At 42.6% G+C, this 27,627-nt stretch overlaps 1 protein-coding gene across 2 annotated transcripts in view; it reads right to left on the bottom strand.

Annotated features, from left to right (window-relative positions):
- The window catches only part of XYLT1 (xylosyltransferase 1), a 209,083-nt gene that overhangs the window by 138,365 nt on the left and 43,091 nt on the right, over positions 1 to 27,627 (bottom strand). The window contains exon 2 of one of the 2 annotated variants that reach the window (XM_030481750.1): positions 10,247 to 10,285. The exons of the other annotated variant lie outside the window; for it this stretch is intronic. Coding sequence (XP_030337610.1) covers positions 10,247 to 10,285 — 39 coding nt within the window. The remainder of the gene's footprint in view (positions 1 to 10,246; positions 10,286 to 27,627) is intronic. 2 annotated transcript variants of the gene reach the window in all.

Below are 27,627 nucleotides of genomic sequence, written 5' to 3'. Positions count from 1 at the left end.
TGAATGAGAAAAGCATGTCGGCCATCAGTTTGATGTCTAAAACAAAAAGGCAACAACCTCCATTTACTCCATTTATGCCACATTTCTGTGCAGCAGAAGGCACAAAAGGCAGCAGGCCTTAAGAAAGGTTACCATGCGCCCGATCTAGCAGTTACTGATAAAGCTTCACTGAGCCTGATCTGGCACTTACTGATAAAGCTTCATTGATTTGTTATTTAAATTGTCTTCTGCTTTTTTTTTGCCCTTTCTCTTTTTTTAACTATTAGTAAAGACTAACTTTTTGACCTTTGTAAGACACTCTGCCAGTTTAAAAAAGGTCAAAGCTGAGCTGCCAGAAGCAGTGATCAAACGTGTATGTTTCCTGCCTACTAAGAGACCAAATGCTGTTGAAGACCACAACCAAATTAGCATCTGGGTAATTTGCAAATAATGAACTCAGTGTCATTTTGAAGGCACTATATATATGTTATATAGCACTACTCTTCTAATATCATGATTTTATTATCAACATTTATTTAAAATGTTTTATTTGCTGTACTGAAACTCAAACATTAGAAGACAGTCATATTACAAGCAATTACAAACATTAAGTAACATTTAGAACATAGGATAAAGTTCAATTAAACACCAAAAGACACAGGAACAAAGAAATAGTCATAAAAATTCTTTCTGGTTCCTGTGAAGCTATGGAACGATATGTATAATAAATCAGATTACACATAAACCGCAATAAAAAAATCTATTTAGGGCTACAATTGTTTTAAAGCTGACTCTTCAAGAGCCAGGAACTTATCAAACCTGCTGTAGCACAACCCTTCTTGGAAGTTCCTCTTCAATGTTGGCTTTGCTGTAATGCACACAAATTATTAACCCATTACAAATGTCAGCACTTGGCACTTCCTACCTAACAGAAGCCAGCACCACAGGCTCCCCAGCTGCCATTTTCATCTTGATTTGAATCCTGAAACTGCAGACTTTTTTCTCCAGTTTAGCAGCACATATAAAATGTGACCTGCAGCCCTGGGGTAACGGTTAGACTTGATGATCTTAAAGGTCCTTCCCAACCTAATTGATTCTATGATTCTATGAAAATAGAGAACAGTCTTGCAACAAGGAACAGGGAACTGATCTTCCCCTGAGCGACAGCACAGCCTGCACTCTCCAAAGTCCCACCGCCTTGCCTAGGCAGCGCATGGCAGTGTGGCGGGGGCACCCCAGGATGCCCACACAGAGGGGTTACACCCTGCCTCAGGAGACGGTCCTTCTGGGGCTCCCACCTCTGGAGCAAGTGCTCCCCATGGGCGGAAATCCCACACCTTTCACGGACAGAAGCAAGCCCTTAGCAGGATGTTGTCTTTGGGTTTATTTTGCTCTGAGAATGGACATAAGCAACGCTTCGGGACGACAGGCTGCGAATGCTGAACAGCCAGAGAGGGCACATCACAGCTCTGCCCAAGGGCTGCGGTGCTGTGAGCTTCAGAAATCTCACATCCTCGGGATTTTCACTTCATGACAGGTCTTGCTAATCCTGTTCTGAGGCTGTCAGCTATCCACACGCACACAACACACAGAGCTTAGGCAGTAACACAGGGTCTGGCTTTAGCGTTGAAAGTCAAGCCTCAAATTCAGATGCTCTGCCAAATACTGGACACAGCTTCCAAATGCTCAGAATCTTCATATAACCTTATCTAATGCATAGTCTGCTGTGGCTAGATGAAGTCAAAACAGAACAGACAGAGGAATGCAGAGCTGCCTCTCTGACTGGACACCATGGTTCATGGCCAGGGCCACTCCTGTCATCATGACTGGGATGCCACCAAAAAGTGCTGAAGGAAAGGGAGAGAGATCATGTGCATGGGACATGCTAATTCCACAGCCAAAACACCCTGTTTGGCCTGGGCCAGCACAAGATTTTCAGTCACAGAAATGACTGACATTGAATACACAGTTCCCACCAGTGTTAATAAAGGGTCCAAACCAGCAAGTCATAATTTTGGTTTCTTTTTCCTGAACAGCAAATATAGGGAATATTTCAAGTAATCAAAAAGTATTTGCTTACTTCCTCATTTCCCATGGAAAAGAGTTTTCAGACAAATTCCATCACTTCACAGATGTCCAGCCCTGAAGTGACAACGAACTGACTGTCACTCACTGGCCCACTGCCTCAGCATCCTCACCAACTGCAGCACTGAACACTGTTCAGGTCAGGACAATGAAACATTTGTGTCTTTTTCTTTTAATTCTTGCTTTGGCTTCAGCCCTGCAACCTATCCAGTTGCAGTCATTTTCCCTATCAGAGGACAACACACAGAAGCATGTAATATGGATGTTACCTCCATTGGATTTACCAGCTACTAATACGCTTTTATTGCCAGCCTACAGCCTAGTTAATTCCTCTTGTAGTGATACCAGTAAATTCTGACGACGAGACAAACCAACAGGGACTGCAAAGCTATGTCAACAAGTCTGTAAAACAAGGCGGTCAGAGGAGGAAGGTTAATGTGCAAAAGTGCACATGATCTGTGCAGCAGCAAAAGAACTTTCCGCAGAATTCATCCTACTTCTGTAAATTGAGAACAACAGTTTTAGAAGTAGGTTCTCCTTGTGCTGTGCTCTCCAGTACTTGAAGGACCGGCTAATTACAAACCCAGAAAAGCTCAATGTGTTAAATGGAAGTGGATGTAGCCACTTTGAAGTTGCCCTGGCTACAGAATTGTTGTAACTAGATCTGGAAAATGCTCTACACAAAACACAGCTGTGTATGTCTATATTTATCCAATTATTATTTGACTGTTGTGAAGAAATTATTTGTGTATTTTTATTTTCTGTGCTATGCTTCACTGCTTAAAAAATGGAGTTATCACTTTGAAGCACTTTGCTACACAAGAGCTATTTATGCAATTGAGGTCTAATCCCAGCGTAACCAGAGGAACTGAAAATTACAGGGGGGTGGGGAAAAGAACAAGAAAGCAGCACCACAAAAGCCTTAGCCTTTTCACTGCACTTACCTGTAGCTGTTATAGAAAATTAAATAAAACAGAAACAGACCCAACATTTCAGTGTCATTTCAAACCAATCCCAAAACAAAATGAATCCCAGCTGTCTCCAAAGAAATGCTGCACAGAGAATGCAGCACAAGGGGTAACACCAGACACCAGTCACCTGCCCATAGCTTTGTGTTCTACCTGCTGCATAACCTTCCACAACCACGCACCGGTCACACTGGTAACCCAGCCTGCATTTTACTCACTGCTCACATTAATACAAGTCACCTGTTCAGGATAAACCACCACTGCTCCACTTAAGTCAGGACAGACACAGTGAATTACTCACCAGATGACCCACTGCACTGTATGTAAAAGGGCTCCAGAGATAAACACATTCTAAACTACTGGAAAGGAAATTTGGTTATAGGTAAGAAATAAAGGTGTGATACACACTGGGACTTCAAGGAGAAGTCTCCCTGAAGTCAGCTGCACTTAAGTGGGTGCTTGTAATTTAAGTATCCTCTCACATGTTAGCCTGGGAGGTGTTGAATGGGGAGCTACCTAACATTTGACTGGAAAATGACATGTGTATTCCTCCTATCTTGCTGTTCTGACAGCAAGAGATGCAGAGGAGGAAGGAAACAGCTCTAAAACTCTTAACAGCCCCTCACTGCAATATTGCAACTGCCACAAATATATATTGTATTTGTAATCTGTGAGATATGAAGTACTTCTTTATTTCTAGATACATTTATTGGAACAACTCCTAGATGTATTTCACTTAAAGAATGGCAACAGATACCCAGGGATTCCATTAGTTTCCGAATATTTCTGCTTGTTGGCACAATTCTCTATTTGCTATCAGAACAGTTCTGCAATAGAGCTTTATTTAAGCAATCAGCCAGACCTCATGCTATCAAGTACTAATTTTTTATCCTTTAGCCCAGTTACCATTATTCTGGAATAATTTCCCTGTTCTGTGATGTCACATGAAGTACAGAGCATGACAGCATACAATAGCTTTACGGTACAGCAGGACTGGGTCATAATGAACCATTTGGTTCTGATGGTAATTGATTACAATTAACATAATTTATGTATCTTCCCTTCCACCAATTTGCCCCATACAATAAAAACTGGCAAGCACAGAACTAAACTTTACAATTCTCTTTCTATCAGAGGCTAAACACTTCACAAAAAATTAGCTATTGCTGGCAAGAATTTTGAATGCTGTGCAAATTAAAAGGACACCGGCAAATCAGCTCCTGCCGGGAAGTATCACAATTCTCCTATCTTTTTAAGATCTTAGCTTAGGAGCATAAGGCTTTGGTAGGTGTACTCAGCCAATCAATTTGAAAGACATATTCTCCTAAAAAGACCTAAATTCTCTTTCTTGTGTAATTTAACAATGGAGACACTTCTTGCCCCTGTGCTTCTGGGTTTATCTTTGCCCCAAATCAGTGTTTCTAATTATTAGACAATAGCAACTCAGCAATTTGATTGCATTGGATGTTTCTATGGAGACTGCATTTCAGAGGTAAGCCCATGAATTCTACTTGTATTTTCAAGTTCAAAGCACACTGTTTCCTCCTCACTCTGACAGCAGAATGCTAAATCCTCAATTAAAGTGAGCATAGTCACCACAACAAATTGTGGCATTCTCCCCAGTGGCCATATATCCCATTGGCATTTCAGCTCTTTACTCACTTCAGCACCTTATGAAATGGAGTGCCCTCTCCTCACCCCACAAACTAATAAGTTGGAAGAAGAAAACATTTATCTGCATTTTGAAAAACAAATACCCTGGAACTTGACTTCATCTTTACAACATGATTTTATGAAAGATTTCATGTTTATGGTGTTACCAATCACAATCATCTCACTGCAAGACACTTTTTTTCTACAGGCTCTAAGATTCCTGGATTCACATTGTTTTCATGAATATTGAGTAAAACTACCTTACAAGTTTCTAACTCATAAGGTAAACACAAGAGTCAGAAACAAATCTCAAACACACCCAAAACCATAGACACAAAAGATTCAGAATATTATTTCTCGTCATATTATTTTTTTAAAGTTTCCCAATTATTTAATAATTCTGTTCCATATGATATTCTAATAATGCAGGAACTGTTCCTGTTCTTGCTTTTAGTAGTGGATACAGTACCTTTAAGTTTTCAGTTCTCACCTACTCTTACTGAGAAATGCTGATTACAGGTGAAATCAGCTGTGCAGTCCACAGTGAAGCAGACGCTGGCCAAGTCCATGTACAAAGGGCAAAACACTCACCTGCAAAGGCAATCATCTCCATTTTCAGATGCATGACTAGGCAACTAGTCCTGCTACTGCTGCCATCATACTTGTGCTCGGGATCCAAGCATGGCTGGTTCCCAGCCAAGAACCAGGTAAAAGGTGCATAAGCTTTCCAAGCAGCAGTTTGTCTCCAGATAGCCTCTCTCCTGCCTGCAGGCTTCAAGGACAGATCACACACCTGAGTCTCTCTAGGCACCACACCCGAGGCTTATGGTTTTAAATTTCTGGGTTGAACAGAAGAAGTAACTAAAGGTCAAACAACTGCGCACACAATTATTTAGAGAGTCCTACAGGCAATGAAGTTACTTGGCTTGTACCTGTGACAAAGGCATCTTGCCAGGCGCTTGCAAGAAACGCACCAAGAGTATGTTTTTGCTGTTCAAAGTGGCCACTTAATCGTGAAGTGCAACACCCACAAAAGAATGGCACACCATGAACCTTCAGTTCTGAGCCTTTTCTTGAATAAAGCCAGAAATCCATTTCAGAGAAAAGAATTACAGGATAATAAATACCTTTTAATATGACAATTTTTGTTCCTTAAATGATGCTCTCCAGGGTAGGACATTTTTGTTCTAAAAAGAGCTAGCTCTTACAAGAAATTAATTGGTAGAGAGGACAATAACAAGCAGTCTTCTCCCCTGGTCTCTTTAAAGGCACTACTGTTAGAATACAAATTTTGTCTGGGAGTGATCAGCACCTGAGCTGCTCTCAGAGACAAGAGGCTGTCATGGGTAAGAAGCATGCACCCGCGATGCTGCAGGAAGGGTACCCCCTAATTACAGAAGGGCATGAAGAAGCTGTTCAGGTTTGCTGTATTATGACAAGCACAATGCTGCCTGTACTGAAGTATAAATATTTGCCTCACCAACTTGGGAGAGCACTTGTATTCCATGGGAAGATGCCTTCAAAGCATCTTTCGCACTGGCTCTTTGCAATGTAATCCTCTCTGGACTGGCCTCAACCCTTGGCTAAGGTAACTTTTCAGCCGAAATCCTCCTGGCATGGTTTATGCCCTTCATGCAGGTCTGCAGTTTGGATTCTGAGTGCCTGTGTTATTTCAGCAATCTCCAAGTTTCACACCTCATTAGCACCTGGGAGCTGCACCCAGCACTTAAAGGGAGGCTGAAAGCCACCAGCTACACTCACACAATAACCTATCCCAGCAACAGCAACTTCTGGAAACTGCACAGCAAAAATCAGTTCGTATTTTAACTTGCAACAACACAGGGAAAACTGGTAGTCTGTATTCTGGAAAGGAAAATTGGGTAGTTTTTTTATTATTATTGCCATAAACTTAGAAAAGATGCTGCTGGCCTCCAAGTGGTAGAAAATTAACTGCTTATGACATAGACACAAGGGTACACATTTGCCTGCCCCAGGCTTATCGCAGCACCCCTCAGACAGTGGCTATTGGGGCAAACCCTGAGCACACTCATACTGGAAAAAGGAAAACACATGGCAGGGTTCACCTCTCACAGGTGAAGGCAGAGTAAGAACTGCAACTGCTGCACAGATTACTCAGTCCCAATTCATGCTCCACAGGGCCCATTCCTTCTGCCAGCTGCAATACTCTGGTCCTGTATCAATAAGCCTTAGAAGCTCCCTAGTATCTGACCACACAACTTTTAACAGCTACAGCTTTGGAAGGAAACCGATAACGATCTCTTTAACCCAAAGATGATAATGAACTCCACTGCTCTAAGGGAATGAAAAACTGGGGCAAAATTTATCTCTGGGCTAACTGCTGCTGAAGCCATTCCATCTGGCTCCTGGTGTTTTTGTGAAATGAAGGATGGGGAGTGCATAATGCAAACAGCCACAATCTCATGGATAGAGGTAACTTCTGAAATCATGAGAAAAGTAGTCACAGTCACAGCTGTTTCAGATGTAATATACAACCATCTCAGCATCTGAAAACAGCTTTCATTCTCTGTTTTCTTCATTCTCTCCAAATTACGCTCAGCTCTCCTTTGTGTGACAGTGCAGACACACATGCCTGAAACCTCTAAAAGAATCCTGACAATGTGACCTTATCAAGCACCTCGAGGATGCTCAGGGGTATCTGGTTTTGGCATTAGCACACAGTGAGATCTAGAGATAGGAAATGGAAGGTTTGTTTTCAAAATATTTTTTCCAATACAGTAAAGACCAAGTTTCTTGGTTTCACCATAGATGAGTATCATTTTGCAACACAATGCAAATATATTTGCCACATCCTACTCCCTCAAACACAGCTGATTAAATAGTTGTTAATCTGTTGCACCAGATTTATACATGACATGATTCACGCTTGTCACATATCATTTAACATGAGAAAAGCTAAAGAACAGTTGTTTGTGAGCTATATAATCCCACTTGCAGAAAAAGAACAGGGGGAACAAGAACTACCTGACTCCATCATCTTTTGACACACTGTACCAGCACAGTTAGGCATAAACAAATCAGACCATTCCCCAATATACTGCTATCTGATTAACACAAGTAGTGTAATTTGGCAGGTCCAGTTTTAACAAAGTATTTTGATATGCCTCTAAACAGAGAACATCATGAGGGAGCTGTGCAAAAACTAGTCTGTTTGCAGAAACTGTCTTTTCCCTGGACAAGTATCAGCCAAAAACACTTGTGTGGCAATCAAGTAAACGCTCTCCCTTTGTTCATTTACACAACCCCCAAAATACATCTTCATAGGGGAATTCAAAGAGAACTGCTGAAGCTAAGCTGGTTGTTAGAGGACCCATTCTGTCTTCAGAAGATAACTTCCAGCAATACCTGGAAAATTTTCAAGAATTGTACAGCTGATTGGAAGACCAGGGAAAGGAGAGGAAGTAATATGAAAAATTCATGAGAAGGCCTCCAGAATACAGTCCCCTTTCAACACACAGCATGGGTTTGAAATGGCAACATTCAAAACACCAACTAAACCAGAGTCGAGACAGGAAACCAGAGGGCAGTGGAGAGAAACTCTCAAATGAACTTATTCATCCCAAGATTGTGCAGGAAACCACCAAAGCAGAGAAGCTGCTCGCCAGTCTACTCAACACGTCTCAAATGCAGTGCTATGCTTCAGTCCCATCTGTCCCCAAAGAAAAAGGAAGAGAACAAAGCATGTGGAGAAACTTCTGCAAATGTGGGGATTCTTTATTAACCCTATTAGTTAACATCCTCTTCAAGTCGGCAAAATGTTAAAGATGCTGATGTTTTTTACACAGTGCTTTTTCACAGCAAAGAAAACAGAGACACCTGGGGCTAAGACTGCGGCCCAAGCTCAAACTGCTAACTTAGTCTGGATATAAACCAACAAGTTCCACTGCTAATCTGAGTACTTTTGACCACTTCACCTAAAGAGAAATATATCCCTACAAACCAAAGTCATGCCCTGACCTTCAGCTGCGATACTCAGATTTACTTCCATCTCTCAGAGAGTCCCTTCCCTCCCCACCCCAGGATTCCTTCCTGGTCTCAGCTCCTACGTTTGAGCAGCCCCCAGCAATCTAGAACACTTTGGGACGCAAGAAGTTGGTTTTGGCTCTCCTCATCTATTTCAAGGTCAGAAGTGAGCAGCTTTCTACAGGAAATGGATTCAGAAGTGGATGTGGCTTTCAGTAACACTGAAAGAAATACCAACACACATAAGCATACACTTATTTTCTACCTTATTCATTAAACATTGCATTTATGCCCTCCCTGACCCCAAAAATATTAAGGCCCCTTGAAAGCACAGCAACTTTGAGTCACCTGGCACTCCTGCTAACAGTGTTTGCAAGGAGGGAAGAGGCCGGAAGAGCAATGACATGCAGGCCAGTGAAGGTGCAGGCTGGCAGGGCACGACAAGGAAGTGGTGTGCTGAGGCTGAAGGCGTCACCTCAGCCAGCAACGTGCTGCAGCTGTACCAGCTGGAGCTGATGATTGCCCTTTCACTTCCTCCTCCACCAAGTGTGACATTCTCTTGCCCACACTCACACATGCATTCTCCCCCTGTACCTTCACTGACACAAACTGATGCTCTTACACTATTTTAAGTAAGTAATAAAAAAAGTCTTCGTTATTACTGTATATTTCCAGTTCTATATCATGCATGGATTAGTATTTTATTACACACTCTGTATTTTGATACCACTTTATAATGCTACTGTGTATAACAATCTTTGTGTGATCCTTCCTTGCCAGTTTAAACTTGCAAAGGCTTGGCTCCAAAGTGAAGTCCATAAAAAAGATGTAGGAGGCTTGTTGAAACAAATAACAAAACAGTCAAAGCTTTCCCCAGAGAAAGACCAGTAAAAGACAAAGGTAGAAATATTTATGCAGTCACTAAGGGACTTTGGAAATGTGTGTTCTGAATAAACACTCATCTTCGGTATGCAAGTACCATTGCCTTGGCTGTCTCCCAAAGATCAGTAAAAATGGAAATCAATGATGCTGCCTTGTTAGAAGACACAAATCAAAGCATCAGTGACTTTGTAAAATCCCTTCTGTCACTTTGACCTTCTGGTGCCAGGCTTCTCCACAGATTCATTACCATTCATTGTAATGTCTAAAGAGGGAACAGCAGCACAACAGTGTTTCAGAGTAACACACAAGCAGCAGGGATCATAACAAAAGCTAGGAAGCTCAGTATACCAAAAGAAATGATAATTCCATGAATGGCTGCTTGCACTGCCTTGAGGTCTGCATCCTCTCTTCTAACAAATACAAGTCAATTCTGCTGTTGTCCAACTGTACACAAGGTCCGTTCCTCACCATCTGCACCTTCTATTTCCTGTCAAAAGTGTGACCCTCTTCTTGCCCAGCCAGTCATGTTGGGAGCTAGGGCTACTGCTGTTACAGTGGCACCTTCTCCAGGGCCACCAACATGGTCAAACATCACAGATATGGTGGGCAACACCAGACCTGCCCTCTCTTTTGGATAATCTCTTGTAAGAAGGAAGTGGGAGGGGGGTGGTACTAACCTGAGTCTCCAAGCTCGTGTAAGGACTAGGAGGTTCAATCTACAAAAAGAGCAGACAGAAACAGCCATTACTCTGGAATAGTGGAAAAGGTGGTGATTTGAGCCATTGTTGGTCCAAAGTAGCGAGGTGAGAACAAACACACCTGCCCGAACAAGGATGGCAGGGTTTTTAAACTTTCTCATTTTAAGAGAGCGCCCTTTTCTGGACATCCTACCATGACACAGAAATTACAAGGTCTCTACAATATTTGGATGAGTGAAGGAAGTTGCAGTAACTGGAGTATATCAGAGAGAGATTAGCTACAGAACAACTCAAGCCCACACGCAGGCCCTTGCATCTTCCATTTAATCCTCTGTTACATTTCTTTCTTAGATTACAATCGACTGGTGCTCTGGTAATTTCAAGGCATTAGAACCTCCTCAGAAAGTTGATCAGGACTTGATGATGAAAGGGCTGACCACATCCTTGGCAAAATTTTTCCTCCCAACAGCTGCACTTACAGCATGGTTGTTTTGTTTTCCATTAAAATTTCATCCTGATGAATGTCTCTTCTCCAGCTCTGCACATTGTATGTCCAAGTGCACTGTGCGTTTTCTGCAGGCTGGCATCTTCCTTGGTGTCAAAATCTGAACTCTTTACTTGGCTTGGCCAGACAATTCAGACCTCATTAAAGAGCTTCTAAGCACAAAAGCATAAGAATTGTCTTTTTAGCCAGCTGATTAAGAGGCTACAAAGAGATAACATCCCTACCTACAGGAGACTCCTTCATTAGTGTTCTGGGATTAGCGCTCAAGAAAGATCTTCAAAGGAACATCTTTCAAAGTATAAGAGACATTTAAAACCTCAGTCCTGCTGGTCCAGGTATTACTCTGCAAGGTCTCGCTTTCTACAACATCCTGTGTAATTGGAAAGCCTAACGGAGTGGAACCAGGTCAATGTTTTCTCTTTAATCCATCACATCTATCGAAATTACACAGCTTTAGTTTAGCAGTGTAAATTTTTGTCTGTCAGATTATGGGGCTCCTGAGACTAATTTAGAGTTTTGCTATCCCCATATACACAGATCATAGTGAGTCTCACTTTAGCTAAACCATGGGGGGGGGAGGGGGTGTGTGTAAAAATCTGGCTTTCCTCCACAAAACTATAAACTCCTTTTTCTTTTAATTATGCCTATAAAGCACCTTTTGGTTTAATATTGACCGTAAACATACTAATGAAGAAACAAGCCTTCAGTCCAGGGGAAAAAAGCTAAGGAGAAGATTTGCCTTGAAACCCTCAATATTGAGGGTTTCATCCACACAGTAAGTCATGGGCCAGGCAGCACGCTGCGCCCAGGTGAGAAAGTCCCTGATTACCTCTGTCGCACCGCTAACTTAAACGTCATTTTCACCAACATATTCTAACATCAGTGTACCATTATTATACACGTGGTGGATATTATGGCCAAATAATATCAAGACTGGAAGAAGACTGAAAAACCTCCATGAAATTCTCAATGTCATCAGCTAAGATGGGGACAGAGGAAATCATCTGGTGAGAGAAATGGCGACAGGAATCTTGTCCTTGGATGGCTTCACATTTCTAAAGACAAACGGCATCAGCACTCCCATTTCTCTTACAGACTGAGTGGGGATAAACTCACCTGCTCTGCAGCTGGACTCCAAGCGATGCTAGTTTGGTCACAACATTGTCCCACTCAAATTTACAACAGAGCAGGTGTGTATGGCAGAGAGAATACAAAACATATTTAAATAGAAAGAGCAAAATACTACTGTAACAAAGAATGGCCCAGCTGCACACTCCCTTTTGGGAAATCATCTGGATTTTCTTAGTCGCTGCCAATTTGATTGCAGACAAAAGCTTTTTCAGCATGTACTGTTCACTTCCAAATGACATTATTTCTATAAGAGGAAGTAGCTACTGTACGTATAAAACATCCTGGAAAGATGAGGGGATTCCTGTAATAGATAAGGCTTCAGACTATTTAAAAGCCAGACAAATTAAGTCTAATGCTTGCTGAACATTAACAGATTAGTTACGGCAATTATTAATCTCAAAAGCTTTCTTGACTAAATAAAATTGTAAATATAAACCAGGTTTTGAATGGCATTATTTCACCATGTGGAACATGATACATCAGCATGGGCCTGTAACTGTGGCGCTACAGTTTTTCCTGTTTATTTTCCTCCTCATTTTGGGTATTGTTACTTATATTGACTTGTACTGTAGCCACTGTGCAGGGTACTGGTACTGTAGCATTACAGGGGGACCCATGCAGTTACAGGTACCGCACTCATCACACCTCTTGGAGCTGACCTGAAGGTCCCCAAAACATAGCTGTGGAGAATGCATCCCAATTCTCTTTAAGCAGGGCAATAAGGAAGCTGAGGAGAGTGAAGAAGGAGGGAGGACATAAACATAGTTAAATTCCGCAACTTAAAAGAAAGGCTTTCGCTCTTACTGCAGGAAAAGGAATGTTCTTAAAATTATCTACTCATCACTAGTGCCAATTCAATATATCACATTGGAATCCCACCGCTCTTCTCCAGCTCCTCCATGTGGCCTGAAGCACGGTTATGTATGGTAATGTCTAGAGGAATAGCCTGTGTGAGGGATGAGGGTACACACTTTTTAAGGTTACAACCTCTTTACTTTGTCCAACCTGACAGCTCTCATTGATTATTAGCTGCTAATGAAAAGTCTGAGACAGAGAGCAAAGTTATCAGTGATCCACGTCTACACACAGAAATGCTTAGGAACAAACAGCAGAACAACTGGCGCCATTCTGAGCAAAGTTTTGCTTGGCCTGTGTATGTACCACTTACACTCTACCAGGTTTCAGCAGCCTGCCATAGTACCACAGGAGTTGTTGTAACTAAACCCCAGGGATGTTGGCAATCACCCCATCTGAAATTTCAGACTGCCATTTTTCAAGTGCTATGAATCATTAATCTCCAGTGCTTGTGATCAAATGAAATCTGTAGTGGGATTGGAGTGTAAACAGTCTGACATTGCTGTATAAATGGCATGCCACATTTATCACACTTAAAGACTGATCAGGGTAAGACTCTGTTTACTATTGAAAGGTGACACTAAGTACAGCGACTCTGGCCTGGGTTTGGTTACCCTGTTTTTCACGAAGGGCTATGCCTTGCTCACATACAGGAAAGAGACAGCTAATTTCGCAGATGCTGCAACCCTCCCAAAACAAAACTAAAGGATGGGAAGACTCAGAGGAGCTGAGGTACAGACAAATAAACCAACTATTCCAAAGTCACACAGAAAATATGAGAGAAATCCCTAAGTCACTGTCTAGGACCTTGACCACGAGACATGTCTCCCTCCCATGCCACAAAAAATGTTTTTCTAGCACCATTTCAAGAGCCATCAGGTGTCAATATGGTAACTCAATCTATGGCTCGTATTAATCACACATATTTTTGGTGACGGTCCAAGACTGACTGCAGGGAAGCCCAGCGCTTAGACTCAGAATACTGTTGGCTGCACTGGACCTGTTCCTGCAGACATGCCTCTGCTCGCTGCCCCTTCCCTTACTTCTGGACTGCGTGTTTTCAGCTCCCATGCAGCTGTGTTCAGCTTTGACAAGCATGGCAAGCACCTGAAAAGCTTTTTCACTCCATTCCTAGTCACTTCTCTCCACCCCTGGAGGCATCACTGACCTGCACGTGGCTTGGCATGGCACACTGGCTCCCCAGCAGCAGTGCCAGTTGCAGGTGCCCTCACCCCAGAACCCCAGCACTCGCACAGCAGCAGCTTTTGCACCCACATTTTGCGCAGCCAGGCCCTGTCCTGCACAGGAGAACCGAACCAGTCGGAAAGGTTGTTTGCTAATTTTATTTATTTGGTCTGAGTCATTTTACAGCTGAATGAGTTCCTTCACCCAGCTCGTGACACAAGGCACGGAGAGCTGTGCTGGCACTGCAGAGGGGTGCCCAGAAAAGCCAGCAGGATACAAGGAAAGAACCAGCAGTTAGAGATAGGGGAAGGAGGCAAGTAGTAGTAACAAACGCCAGCATCACCACCAAATACTTCCTCCCATGAAACCACAGTTTCAGACAAAGACAGAAAACATTCACCTAGAAGTGACATTTCACACGTCCTCTCCAACAGCTCAGTTGCTGCAAGGCAGGACCACATAACAGCAGCTCCCTGTGTGGGCAGTGCTGTTTTTACAAATTGCAGTTGAGGGCTACAGTTATCCCAGAGCACTGTGGCTTCGCCTCTTCTGCTGACTCATTTTATGTCCATGGGGTTTGTTAGCCTGCCAGCCTGTGGTTTTTATCCTATGCTCAAACTTGGCACAAAACCTCTGTACATTCACAGAAACAAAAAAACCCAAAACGAGCAGTATTGGAAGGGACCTCCTGGGCTGCCATTTCCCCACATTTCTGCCCATCTCGCCTCTACCGAGAGGGAGCACAGGTCAGGGAACCTCCCACACCCCGCAGGGACAGCAGTGAGTTTCCCTGCAGACGGAGGGGGCGCAGCATGTCCCTGTGCAATGAAACCCAGCATCTTATTACAGGAAGTGTTCAGTAACCTTAATTGTAACCCTCAGATACAAGTCACATTAACAGCCGCCTCTACACCACCAGCTGGCTCACACATGCTGACTTCTTTGGGGAAGAGACTTCCCAGCAGCAGCACCACCACAGGCCTGAACAGGAGCTGCCAGGCAGGATATGGGCAATCCTAAAGCCACCCAACTCATGTACTTGTACTGCAAGGCAGAGGGGTCACAGCAGCAACATCTCCAGTGTGCTTAGGCACTCTCTAAGGGGCAGGGCTTGAACAACAGGATGGCATTTAGACATCAAGAAAATAAACCCCAAAATGCTCTTGCAGATCTGCTTCTAGTCACACTGTCCACCATCACAAGTTGCACCAACATCCATGAGCATTGATTCGAGGGGAAGGGTAACAACGGTGAGCAGTTGTTACTCAGTATTACCAAAGCAGTTTGCATGGCACTAGAAGAGTGCCTTAGCATTGCTTCGCAGGCTCCATAAGAGTGTTTGCATGCTTGCATGAAAAGATGGGAAGGACTCGCTAGTACTAATGTACCCAGCCTGAGTGCAACTGTTCTACAAGGGATCCTTTCAAGCAAATTCACCAACTGCGTAAAAATCCCAGCTTGTCATCCCAAGCCACATAAATCACAGTTTTATTATTTCTGCTGGACATTTCAGCAGACATCCAAGTGGCTCTAGTACACAGGTGTAAAAGCCATTATTGGACTTTTTTTTTCCAACTCCAAAAGGCAGCTAGGAGAAAGGAAAAAGATGATAGGGAATGTTTCCTACTACAAATTAAGAACAATTATTCAGTGAAAAACTAGTCTTGAAATATCAAGACTGGAAATCAGCACATTTACACCATTTCCCACACATACACACTAACATTGTTTGAATTAATAGTGGCTCTCAGGAAGAAATTACTATGTTATCAATATATCAATCTTTCCACCATCTACTACAGCTGCAATGGTCTGGAAACAAACGTTTAGAGAACACAGGATTTCAGCCAGTGCAGCAGGCCCCAGGCAGGCAGTGGCAGAAGCCAAGCCCGAAGCATGTACAACTTCCCATCACACAAACTAATAGTGCAGAAAAGGGGCAGCCAACCTGTCTGCTCTGCGAGCCATACACACATGGATTTTCACATCACAAAGAGCCACAGACACTTCTCACCTCCTTTTAACGACAGAGGGAGCAGAGGGGAGATGGAGCATGCAAGTAATAACAGCTTCCGAGGAGTAGAATCACTTAAGGATGTACTTAGCATGAAACAACCTCCTGGGACAACCAGCAAGGCAGGGCTGAGCCCTAGTTGCTGGCTGCCTTCCTCCAGCAGCAGGGACTCGTGTCACCCAGTAACCCAGGGACAGCACAGCCCTGCAGCTGGTCATGCAGGGTCAAGGCACGGTGACAGATGCTTCCCAACCGCCTGACAGCCACCACCTGCCACATCTGGTACAGACCTGGGCTCAGCTCTCAGCCCTGCTCTCAGTCCCACGTGTGGCACTGGCAAGACACTGAAGCCCCAGGAAAGGGGTGAACTCCCACAGCAAAGCCAAAATGAGGAAGATGCAGACACCTTCCAGGGGCTCCTCTCTGCAACAGTGCCAGTGAGAAGATGTGACCATAAGGAAGTGGAGCAACCCCAGCCAAATGTGCCAAGTGGCCCTGAAGCTCCTGTGAGCTCTTGGGATGCCGGAATGTACAAAGGCTGCTCCAAACCACTGACGTGCAATCAGCGTGCTCACTGCTAATAGCTTCCCTGATACACAGTTTAATGAACCTGTTCTTTAGTAGCAACAGCAGCCCACGTGGCCTCTGCCAGGCCTTAATTTTGACAAATGAAGTGTTTGTGTGGCCAAATCAGAGAACTGATCCTAACTAAAAACAAACCATTGAGGGAAAATATATTTAAGCAAAGCAATTTCCTCATCTCGTTTGCTGAGAAACTGAAAAGAGTGGGAGGGCGGCTAAAGTCAGGGCATCCACTAAAATTCAAGATGAAGAATTTCATGATAGGCACCTTACGTACCATCTTGGTCAACACCCTTATGTACCCAATGCACGCACTTTGTTTGGATTCTTACTCATAAAATCATAGAATCATTTAGGTTGGAAAAAACTTAAGATCATCAAATCCAACCATTAAACCAACACTGCCAAGTCCACCACTAAACCATGTCCCTAAGTGCCACATCTACACATCTTTTAAATACCTCTGGGGATGGTGACCCCACCACTTCCCTGGGTAGCCTGTTCCAATGCCTGACAACCCTTTTGCTGAAGAAATTTTCCTAATATCCAATCTAAACCTCCCCTGGTGCAGCTTGAGGCCATTTCCTCTTGTCCTATCACTTGTTACCCGGGAGAAGAGGCCAACCCCCACCTTGCTACAAACTTCCATTCAGGTACTTGTAGAGAACGGTAAGGTCTGCCCTGAGCCTCCCTTTCTCCAGGCTAAACAACCCCAGTTCCCCCAGCAGCTCCTCTTAAGACTTCTGCTCCAGACCCTTCACCAGATTTGTTGCTTTCCTTTGGCCACACTCCAGCGCCAAAATGTCTTTCCTGGAGAGAGGGGCCCAAAGTTGAACACAATATTCAAGTATTCATAGTTTTCCTGCTACACTGCATGCTTAAGCTATTCTCACTGTCCTCAGTTGTAGAATACCTAGGAGAGAGTCCTGGGTAGAAAAACATTAGGAAGAAACAAGAATGAGAATATAAGTACATTGAAAGCACCTGTAAACCTTTAGAAGAAGAGGACATTGATCAAGTAAGGCTGGAGCACAGGTGGGAAGAAACAAATCATAGAAGAACACCTGCTAAAAGAGTGCAGCGCACGCAGCAAAACCATGGAGAAGATGAGTTCTGCAGAGATACCATCTGCAAAAATTCAAGACAAAATAGCAAAACCTGAGATTAAGACCCCAAATGCTTACAGCTTTCCTTCATTTCCAAGTGCATTGGGGGTTCCATCTGGATTACAGAGAAGTTAAGATAACCCAAGTTACAGACAATAAAAACAGCACACAGGTGAATAACTTTAGCAACACATACTCCACCCTCTGCCACACCGGGACAGCTCTTCCACGTGAAAGAAAGGGCATTAGAAAGCATTTGGATATTAAGCCTGTGCTAATAGTCTTAGAAATGTGAAGAGGGCTGAGCTGCCAGGTCATTCCTACTCAGCCCCAGGGCAGCTGTAGGAAAGGGCAGTACTTCCACGTTGTCTGAATTTGTAAATTGGTATAGCTCCTTGAAAGCCAAAAAGCTGAGGGTCTGCCCAGGACCTGAGCAGGGCATACATGTTTTCTGCCAAATGAACAGCCACACACCTGCCTATCCAGCGCTGAAGGTCAGTTCAGTTATATCTAGGACCTGCTGGTTCCCTCCTTTTCCACAAAGAGAAAACTGTTCTCTTGTCTGCTGGAGCTTTACAGAGGACTACAGCCAATTACAGAACCTGAACTGCAGCAAGACCGACTGTTCCTTAGCCTGCAGCAATAGTCAGTGCCCAGAAATAGCCCAGAACTCTCAAATGCCTCCATAAAAACCATTACCCAAAATAAATCCATACCATCTTACCGAACACTTAAGCCACAGACTGAACCTGCTGTCTATTAAATCCTGAAATTCCAGTTCCAAATGAAGCTAGTACTGTCCCTATCTTTGATGTCTTTCACGACCTGAAAAATATCGGCTGCTACCAGCTCATCCAGACCCCTGAACTCAGCCAGGGCCAGACAGCACTAGGAAGCTTTCCCAGATGTCTACAAAATATGTCTGGCTACAGAGATGCTGCTGCCCAAGTACTGCTTTGACATTTTGAATATGTTAGCTACCAGGCCAGACATGCTGTCTCACAAGTAGAGCTGAAAGACAGTTATGTTTTAAGTTATTAACTCCAGGCAGGCTTACCTTTCAGCCTTGACACTTGAATACAGTATAGCTGCTTCAACACCACCTGTTTGAATCTATGCTTAAGAATGATATATCTGAATGATTCAGAGCAAGGGTCAGCTTGCTGCTTTACTTAATTTATTAAAAGCTGGCAGGAACAGACACTTTGCTGTGTTGTTCAGCTGTCCTAACAAACTGCACAGTTCGTTTCAGCATGAAATGCAAATGTGTAAAAAGGCAAGAATCAAACAGATCAATATAACCTGATTGTTCAGAGATGGCAAAGTGTACCAGATAACACTGAAAAAGATGTTTCTCCCCCCATGCCCTAGCTCACCTCTGAAAGCCCCGCAGCTCCTTGCTGCTGGTTCATGCAGCACATGCTGCCGTGGAAGCCTCCGAGAGGGCACCCCAGGAGGTATAGACTGGGTATGATTTTGAGTATAATTATCTTCAGGCACGGGGATGCAGGTTATTTGTAGTTCTAGTGATGGAAAGGCAAAACAAAAACAACAACAACAAAAAAAAGAGAAAACAGCTACATGCCCTTATGCGATATTTTCACAACTTTAATAGAGCTGGAGGAGTCTATATTTATAGAGTAACCAAGTGTTATAAAAAGCTACATAAAAAACACACATGGAGGGAGACACTAATTCAGTTCGGAATATAAGCCCAGCATTTAAAGCAAAAGAGAATGATCCTGGCTGACAACTGCTTCCAGTCGTCATCTCTTAGGACAACAACCCCAAGCCGCTGCTTGAGTATTATTTGGAACAGAACACGGTGCAGAAAACCAGCAGGAAGGCTGTGAACGAATTCACAGAGCAGGCTCATTTAAAGTTTCCAGACATGGAAGTTACCAGAAGAAAATAAAAGCCTGCACTAAAGAACATGTTGAAAACTTAAATGAACAGCCAAAGACAGACTTCAGGCATGACGCTTCAAAGCTGAGTCAGGCACCGCTCTGGTGTGAACAGAAAGCTGGCCAGTTAGCGGAAGAGCTGCAGGTTTCACTTGTAGCTATCACAGGTAATTGAGCTGGAAATCTGTATCAAAGCACTTGGAAGAGAAAGAGATATGGTAGGTCAGCTTAAGTGGTGTCTGCATAACCCCAGTAACAACAACAAAACAAAGCAAGCTCATTTTCACCAGATTTTGCACTGCACAGAGAAAAAGCCAGCCATGTATACCTGGTCTCAAAGCAAAGTAAAGCATGGCTGTTTGATGACAGCCACGCTGTGGAGTCATTTAATGCCACGAGTAAAGGTTCAGCTCGTCGCCATCTTGCACCCTTCTGCCAGCACTGGAGGAGAGGGGCACAGCCTTGTACGGAGCCTAGGTCATTCCCTGAGCATTTCCATCCCGCTATTCTCATGCACAGGATCTTTCAAAAGAATAAACTGAGGACAGCAAGTGGCTGGGAACACATCCCTAGGTCTTTTAGCGGGGAAAGGGAAAAGAAAAGACAAGGGGAAGTCAGCTTTGTTAAGAAAATCCAGCTCAAAATCTTGAAGGTAATCGAATGAGAAGCAGCCTGTGTAGCTTTATACAGCATAAAGCCTGCCAGACAAATTTAATTGCCTTATTTGTTCTTTGATAGAGTTTCAGAGAGTGGATTAAAGGAACACAGCGGAGGTCATATTTTTAGGATTTTAGGACAGCATCTGTGTCTCACGAAATCCTAATTGAAAAATTAATTCAAAAAGACTTGGGAAGGACCAAGCACAGCACTGGAACTGAGAACTGGCTGCAGGACTGTAAACAAATGATAATGATAAATGGCATTCTATTGAGCTGAGGGGAGGTCATATTGAGCAAATTCATTAGTGACCTGCAACAAGGATTAAAGAGCACACTAACGAAATCTGAAGATTTCATTAAAGCTGGATTGTGCCTGATGGACACAAGCTTGCTCTAAAGGGAAGGGGACATGACCAGCATCAGGAAACTGCCCCCAGATCCTTGGCAGGCAGATCAGGTACACTCTAGCCACAGCCAACCACCATCCATCCCCCTCGCCCCTCTCACACAGACCCATGCACTATATAACACCTCCTCCCCACCACTGGCCACACCAAAAATAAACATAACACTCTCTGTTTCCTGAGAGTCAAGTGAGATGAATCATAGAAACTCAGTCCCTGGCATATGTCAGGTATGCAGGAGTCCGCTGACCTGGACTTTGCTTCTGGCACAGCCAGGAAACAAACAACCCCACCACTACACACGACACACTGCCCTAAACCCCACCAAGATTTGTCTTCCCCATTTCCCTGGTATAGCTTGAAAAATTATGGTTTTATGGAATAACATCCCTGATAAATCAATTTAGGACCAGACACTTCCTCTGCATAAGCTTACTACATCCCAATCTTTCAGAAAGGAGAAAAAAGCAAAGCAAAACAACAAAGAAACACCCACAAAAAAACCCCAAACAACACAAACAGGAAAAAAGCCCCAGACAGAAAAGAAAAAAAACAAACAAAAAAACAAACAAACAAAAAAAAAACAAAAAAAGGAAAAAAAAAAAACCAACAAACAAAGAAAACAAAACACCAAAAAAAAAAAAAAATCCACCAAAAAAACCAAACTCCAAACCAAAACTAGACCTTCCTGATCTTTTGAACACAGAATTTGGTAACACTGATCTTTAAAGGATGAAATAGGCAAATAATTTTGAGTACAGATGCCGATTTTCAGCTTTGGAAGTAGCCAGGGTTTAGCACCAGGCTTTGAGTTTAATCAAAGTGCTACAGGAAAAGATAAAGAATATGCAGGTAGAACAGTTTTGGCTCCCTTCTGCAGTTTTCATGCCAGAACTAAAACATATTTTTCCCAAATAACAGAACCTATCCATCATTTTTATTATCAGACTGGATGCAGATCCAAGTTTCATCACTTGGTAAGTTGGAAAAACTCTCATTAGCATGTGTGTGTGCAGGGAGCCCATAAGAGCACCTCATTAACTCATTAAAGAGGATTCTCACAGAGATTAGCTTAGTCAATCCTTCATTTAGCTACCAATCCATTCATGTGATGCCATTAAGCCCCTCATAAACAGCCAAGTACTTAGTAGTACACTGTCAGAGTTTGGGCTTGTATCCCATTACTAGTATACACCACACTGGTATCACTATACTGGTATACACCACTACTGTATTTATGCTGCATCAGTGTGAAAATTACTGCAGCCCAAAATGATAATCTATTTTCAACATACATGAAACATTCCCATGTGATCAACTGACCAGCTGAAGCCAACACGATTGTGTTAAAACAGGACACATGATTTAATACTGCCCAATTCCAATGATTTGAAATCATTCTCAAACAAGCCTTGCTTGCAAGCAACGGGCATAGATAAAAGAAAGGGTTGCAGTATTTCCCAGTGCAAAAGGACTTCATTGCTGCTCACTGGCTGAACAGGAAAGCTGTCAGCAAGGAACCTCCCATCATCATCCTTAATTTCCAGGTTTTCCTTCTTTTCCTACCTCCCCATTCCCCTTCTTTCTTCTGTACACCACTGCTGTCAGACCATCTGCAATCTATTTTCTATAAGCTGCCTCTTCATAAACAGCACGGTGCTCTCTGCCAGAGAGCCTCCCTCTCTCCTCTGGAACGGGTTTCCAGCACTGCTTGGCTCACTACAGTTGTGACAGTGGGAGAAAGGCAAAGTCTGCCACTCCAGCATGTCAAGACAGGTAATATGTGTTGGTAAACAGCAACTGTCATCTCAACAGGAGATGGCCCTACAGCAGCTCCATTTTGCACTAGCCTTCAGATGCCACAGTGATGACTGCTCATGTAAGAACATGAAGAGAGTCTCGCGATTCCTGCCAAAGCATCTCCATTCACCGCACTGCAGTCAGTACTGCTTTGACACATGTAGGTGTCAGGAGATTCAGCCATTTAAATTCTGAACTTTAATACAGATGCACAATTTTATTTTCAAGCTGAATAATTCAAAGAACACGAATTCAGTCCCACCTGCTTAAATGAATAAGATTTTTAAGACCTTGATTAACTTGTATGTCCATAGTGCCCTTTTATACACAGACACAGGCAGGATTCAGACCTTCAAAAACAACTTAATGCTCTTGCTAAAAAGGCTACAAAACTATTGCAATTCACTCAGTACCATTGCACTAAGCCTGCATGCTGTTCAGCTCAGACCTAGCAACTGCTCTGCTACTAACTGCACAGAGAATATGCACATCTGATCCACTCCGGAAAACACAAAATAACCACCGTTACTGGAGGATAAACATGGCAGCTTGCTGGATGTGCAGGAGAGACCCTGTTGCCCTCAGCTGAGCTGCTTGGTCCTGGGCAGTCACCTGGAAACGAAGCTGTGCAGTAAGTGGCTTTCCACATTTCAGGAAGTCAGACAAAAGATGCTATTAATGGCACTTGGGTCTGGAGGGGGGAAATCCTTGAATGTAAAGTTTCAAGTGACTGCACATTGATGAAGTGGAGTAAATAGCAAGAAATAGTTGCCCACAGTAAAGGATTTTGTGAAAGGGAACTCCACAGCTTGATAATATCACAAGCACCCTAGGAATCTGGAGAATGAGATGGGAGAAACTGTGGGGAGACTGAAGTTACAAACTGCACACTGCATGGTTCATTTTCCTGTAATTCCTTTTATTCATTGCTATAATCAACTTGACATGCAAAGCTGTTCCAAATTTACTGACAGCTTTTCAGCTGACATCTAGTTCTCAAGGTATTTTTTTTTTTAAACTTAAATAGCTAATTATTCATCGCCTTAAACCAGGATATATAACAATGTCAGGAAATCATCTGTTCAAGTTATATCAAAAAGCCTTCTGGGATTTGTTCATCTCTTTTGTATGCTGCAGAAAACACTCACTTGTAAACAATTAAATCATCATTTGAAATCTGTCTACAGTTTAAGCATTTATGGATGCAGGCTGAAAAGCCATATGAACAAGTATGCTATTGTTGCATTCAGGACCCAGTGCTGAAAGGTTTTCCTGCATTTTATCTTGTTTGGAGGAGACTGAAGGCTGAATTTATGGGCTAATACAGGCTCTCTGTAAATCTCATAATAATAATAATAATTTAAATAAATGTAATAACTGCTTAAGTAGATCAGACCTACAACTCTCAAGTTATGCTAAAAGCAGAAGACATGCCATGAGGGTTATTGGCATATTCTGACACAGAGGCAGATTACCTCTATGTAACATGCAGTCATGCCTGATACAAACCCAGGCATTTAATTCAGCCATAAGGGCTCAGTCTTTAGCCTGAAACTATAGTAATCAAAGCTCACAGTACCCTGCTTTAAGATGCAAAGCTCTTGCATAACATATGTTACAAGAGATAGCCGGACATCACTACAGCAGAAGCATTTAAAACTGCCTTTACATTTCTACTTCAAATTGAATCTATTTGTCTTTGGTCTCCTACTGACTTGACAGTATTTTTAAGGGTTGTAACTTTGTGGACTAATACAAACTATGTAAGCAGAACACCCCATAGGAAAAAAGCTCCTTTGTAAGTCTGCCTGTGGCTGAGCTCTCTAGCAGTAAGTTACCAAGCCTGGACAGCACTCGTTTGCACAGATGGACCTGTGCAGCATGCAGGCTAACAGCTTCCATCATCACCTCTCAAAATGAACAGCAGTATTCCACCCACAGCATTACTCAATTTTGAACATTTGCTTGTACAAATATATACCTTTACAAATACACAGCTCACCCAAGGGTTTTGTTGTAGAACCTGACTCTCTATTCTACTTCTCTGAATGAAAAATCTGCACAGTATTGAGATTAAAGGCTAATTTCCTGTTACCACTTCACCACTAATTGTAGGATTTCATGGGTTTAGTACCTTCATGAATTTTTTCTAATTCATCTTACGCACTGCAGCCATATCCTTTTTCTGATATGACTGCTGAACCAGGAAAGAAAAACCAAACCAAACCAAATTCCACCTTCTTTGTTATAGAATGAAAGGCAAGTATTGGTCCTTGTGAAACTACAACTTCCTTTCAATTTGTGGAAGAAAACACATGGCATTCATAACAGCATCCAGACGGAGGGGATGCAGACAGCACATCATTGTTTCAGAGGGGAACTCCTTCATAGCCAAGAAATCCGCTGAGATGGTATCATTGAGCAGTAAGGCACAGAGCCCTCACTTCCCTGGCACTCAGTATGCCTTTTGGCCACAAAACCAGGCCCTGCACACCTTCTGCCAGCAAGTTAGTGCTGATATCTGGAACACTGAATTTCTACAGTGGAAATGAAAAACATGACAGTACGGCACGAATGACTTACACAGATTTCAGAGTGTTCCCCGACATCCTGAGTCCCCATATTAACTCCACAGAAATACTCAGACTAGAACTAAAGGCAGGATGGATGAAATCTGTTCATTCCAGCCTCCCAGAGGATGGAACATCATTGACTGATACTCTACAAACTTCAAACCAAGCTCTTTTTGTAACAGGAGAAGAAGCTAATATAGAGCATGCTCTTCTTTCCGACACATAACAAGTGAAAAGAAATAACTGACTCTGCTACTGAGAATGCCATCCCTCTGGACAAAACACAAAGAAAAAAAAGCAAACTCTTATACTGTATTTCCTGGAAGCAGGAAATTATGATGTAAGGCTAATCAAAGAAGACTCCTATAGGCACTTATCTGTATTTGAGCACCTTCCACAGAACAAGCAAGCGAGTGCAGATTTCCCAGTAGGCATCATGCTGTGTGTCTAGCACCTCTCCCTTTTCTGGGCTGAATCTCACTGTCATAGGGGTTATTCCTATAGTTTGGGTTTTGGCTTTGAAAGGCTAGGTGCTGCAAGAAGGTAAGCATTAAAAGGACTAGGTGAGTTATGATTACCATGAGTCCTGTCTCAGGGGCTGCTCTATATCCACGTGCACAACAATTTGTTTTCCAGTATCATGTGAAATTCTCACTGTTCAAGCACTGAGCACAACTGTTGTGCGGCTCTCACAGAGAAAAATATGGGGTTTTTTACTGTCCTGGGAACCATGAATTCCCTTTAAAGCACAACTGAAGCTAACTTGGAGGAGTCTGAACACAAGGCTGACATCTTCCTGGCAGCCTGCATTGGGCCAAAACTATCACTTATTTCTAAATAAAACTGAGGAATATGTACTTATGTTTCTGACATGATATACTAAAGTAAGTCAACATGGAAACTCTACACTAACGGGATATTGCAGACAGGTTTTCACCCAAGCATAAGGAAAAGTTTCCTGCCTGCTGGAACAAACCCAGCACTTTTGGAGATGAGTGCAGACCGGTTATCCAGGCTTAGCAAAAAAGAAAATCAAATTGCTACACACAGAACATCTCTTTTCTTGAAGATACCATCACTGATCTAAAGCATAAATAAACACTCTTGCTCTGTCAGAAGCAGATAATTTACTGAACGTTACATTGCTAATGGCAATACTATCCAAGAAGCAAGTGTTTCTGAAAAAAATAATAAAAATCAAAGGAAGGTATTTCTCATTCTAACTGTTCTGCAACTGACAGGTGACTGCCAGGCTGCAGATAGGAAATTCAGTTTTATCTAAGAGGAAACACACCTCAACGCATTCTGCTGGTAGCTTCCGTGAGCAACAGTTCCTTTAAGGCAATGTATATCAAACACCTTTCAAACTATAAATGACAGGATTCCTGCATTTGAAAAACAATGCAGTTTTTCAACATTATCTCACACCTAATTATATTTTTACAAAGATAACAAGAAAGTTTTTCCTACTGAACGGTTTAAAATACAAATTTCCACAGCAAAACCTGTCAATCAAACCAAGGGTGTTCAGTTCTAAGGCGACAGCTTTTTGAAAAGACTACTAATGCACCTTTTTATTTTTTTTTAAAAAGAAACCATTTAATGTATTCTTACTATTTTGATTGAAAAGAACCTAAAAGTTTCAGGGGAAATAAACCATAAGCCTATTTTAATATGAGCTAACACTGCTCATGCCAGAACAGCCAAGAATTTGACTGCCTGAGTTGAGTATGTTTTTAATTTGGGCATAAAAAGAGCAAGTCACCAGATCTGCCTTTGGGTGGGGGATGGTGTTTGTAGAGAGAGGATCATCAGAATAGCAGTCACTGGTTTCTTTAAACAGATGTCTTTGAAAGCAACCACAACACATACTCTGGATTCATTCATTCCTTAATGACAAGGAGAAAACCTGTCTCAGGCACCTGAAGTGGCGCTCATGCTGTCTGAAGTTAGGACTTTCCCAGTAAGCAAGAGGTACCATTGTACTAAGCTAAGCAGAAATGTAACTAATGTACAGCCCTTATATATGTACAGCTGTTATAATGGACTAAAGATTAAGAAACTCCATAACCTTCCTTAACATATGGCAAGCAGGATCTTTAAATAGTAATGCATGGGCTTATCCTCAAGTTCAGCTAAAAAAAGACAAAGCATTTCCAAAAAAGGCAGCGAGGAAATGAGCCTTCTGAGTTTTTGATTATTGGCTGAGGAAAAATAACATATAAAACCCTAAAAAGAAGGAGGTACAATGTCAAAGTGAGATCTGCAAACAACTGGGCAGGATGAGAAAACATAACTGAAAAAAATACCATAAACTAAGGTTTGAAACATGTAATTGATGAGTACCTCACTGAAATGTGCTTCAGCAAGAGTGGGGAGAGAAAGGCACTGGAGAAGAAAGGAAGCATTATTCCTCCTGAACATTAAAACGCATACACTCAACAGTGATGTACTGCAGCACTACTCCCAGTAAGCCCAAAATCTCTTTACCATTAGGAAGTTCCAATACTTTGCTCTTTGTATATCCACAGGTATGGAAGTCTCCATTTCAGAGCGTTACTCTGTAGTAACTGAGCATTCAAGGTGTCCAGACCCTCCCTCCCTGAAGATACACCGTGATGCTTTTCTAACCAATGCTCTCG

Source organism: Strigops habroptila, chromosome 4, assembly GCF_004027225.2.
Source record: "Strigops habroptila isolate Jane chromosome 4, bStrHab1.2.pri, whole genome shotgun sequence".
Classification (NCBI taxonomy): Eukaryota; Metazoa; Chordata; class Aves; order Psittaciformes; family Psittacidae; genus Strigops; species Strigops habroptila.
Note: the sequence above shows the minus strand (reverse complement) of the source record. Positions and strands in the feature narration are given on the sequence as shown.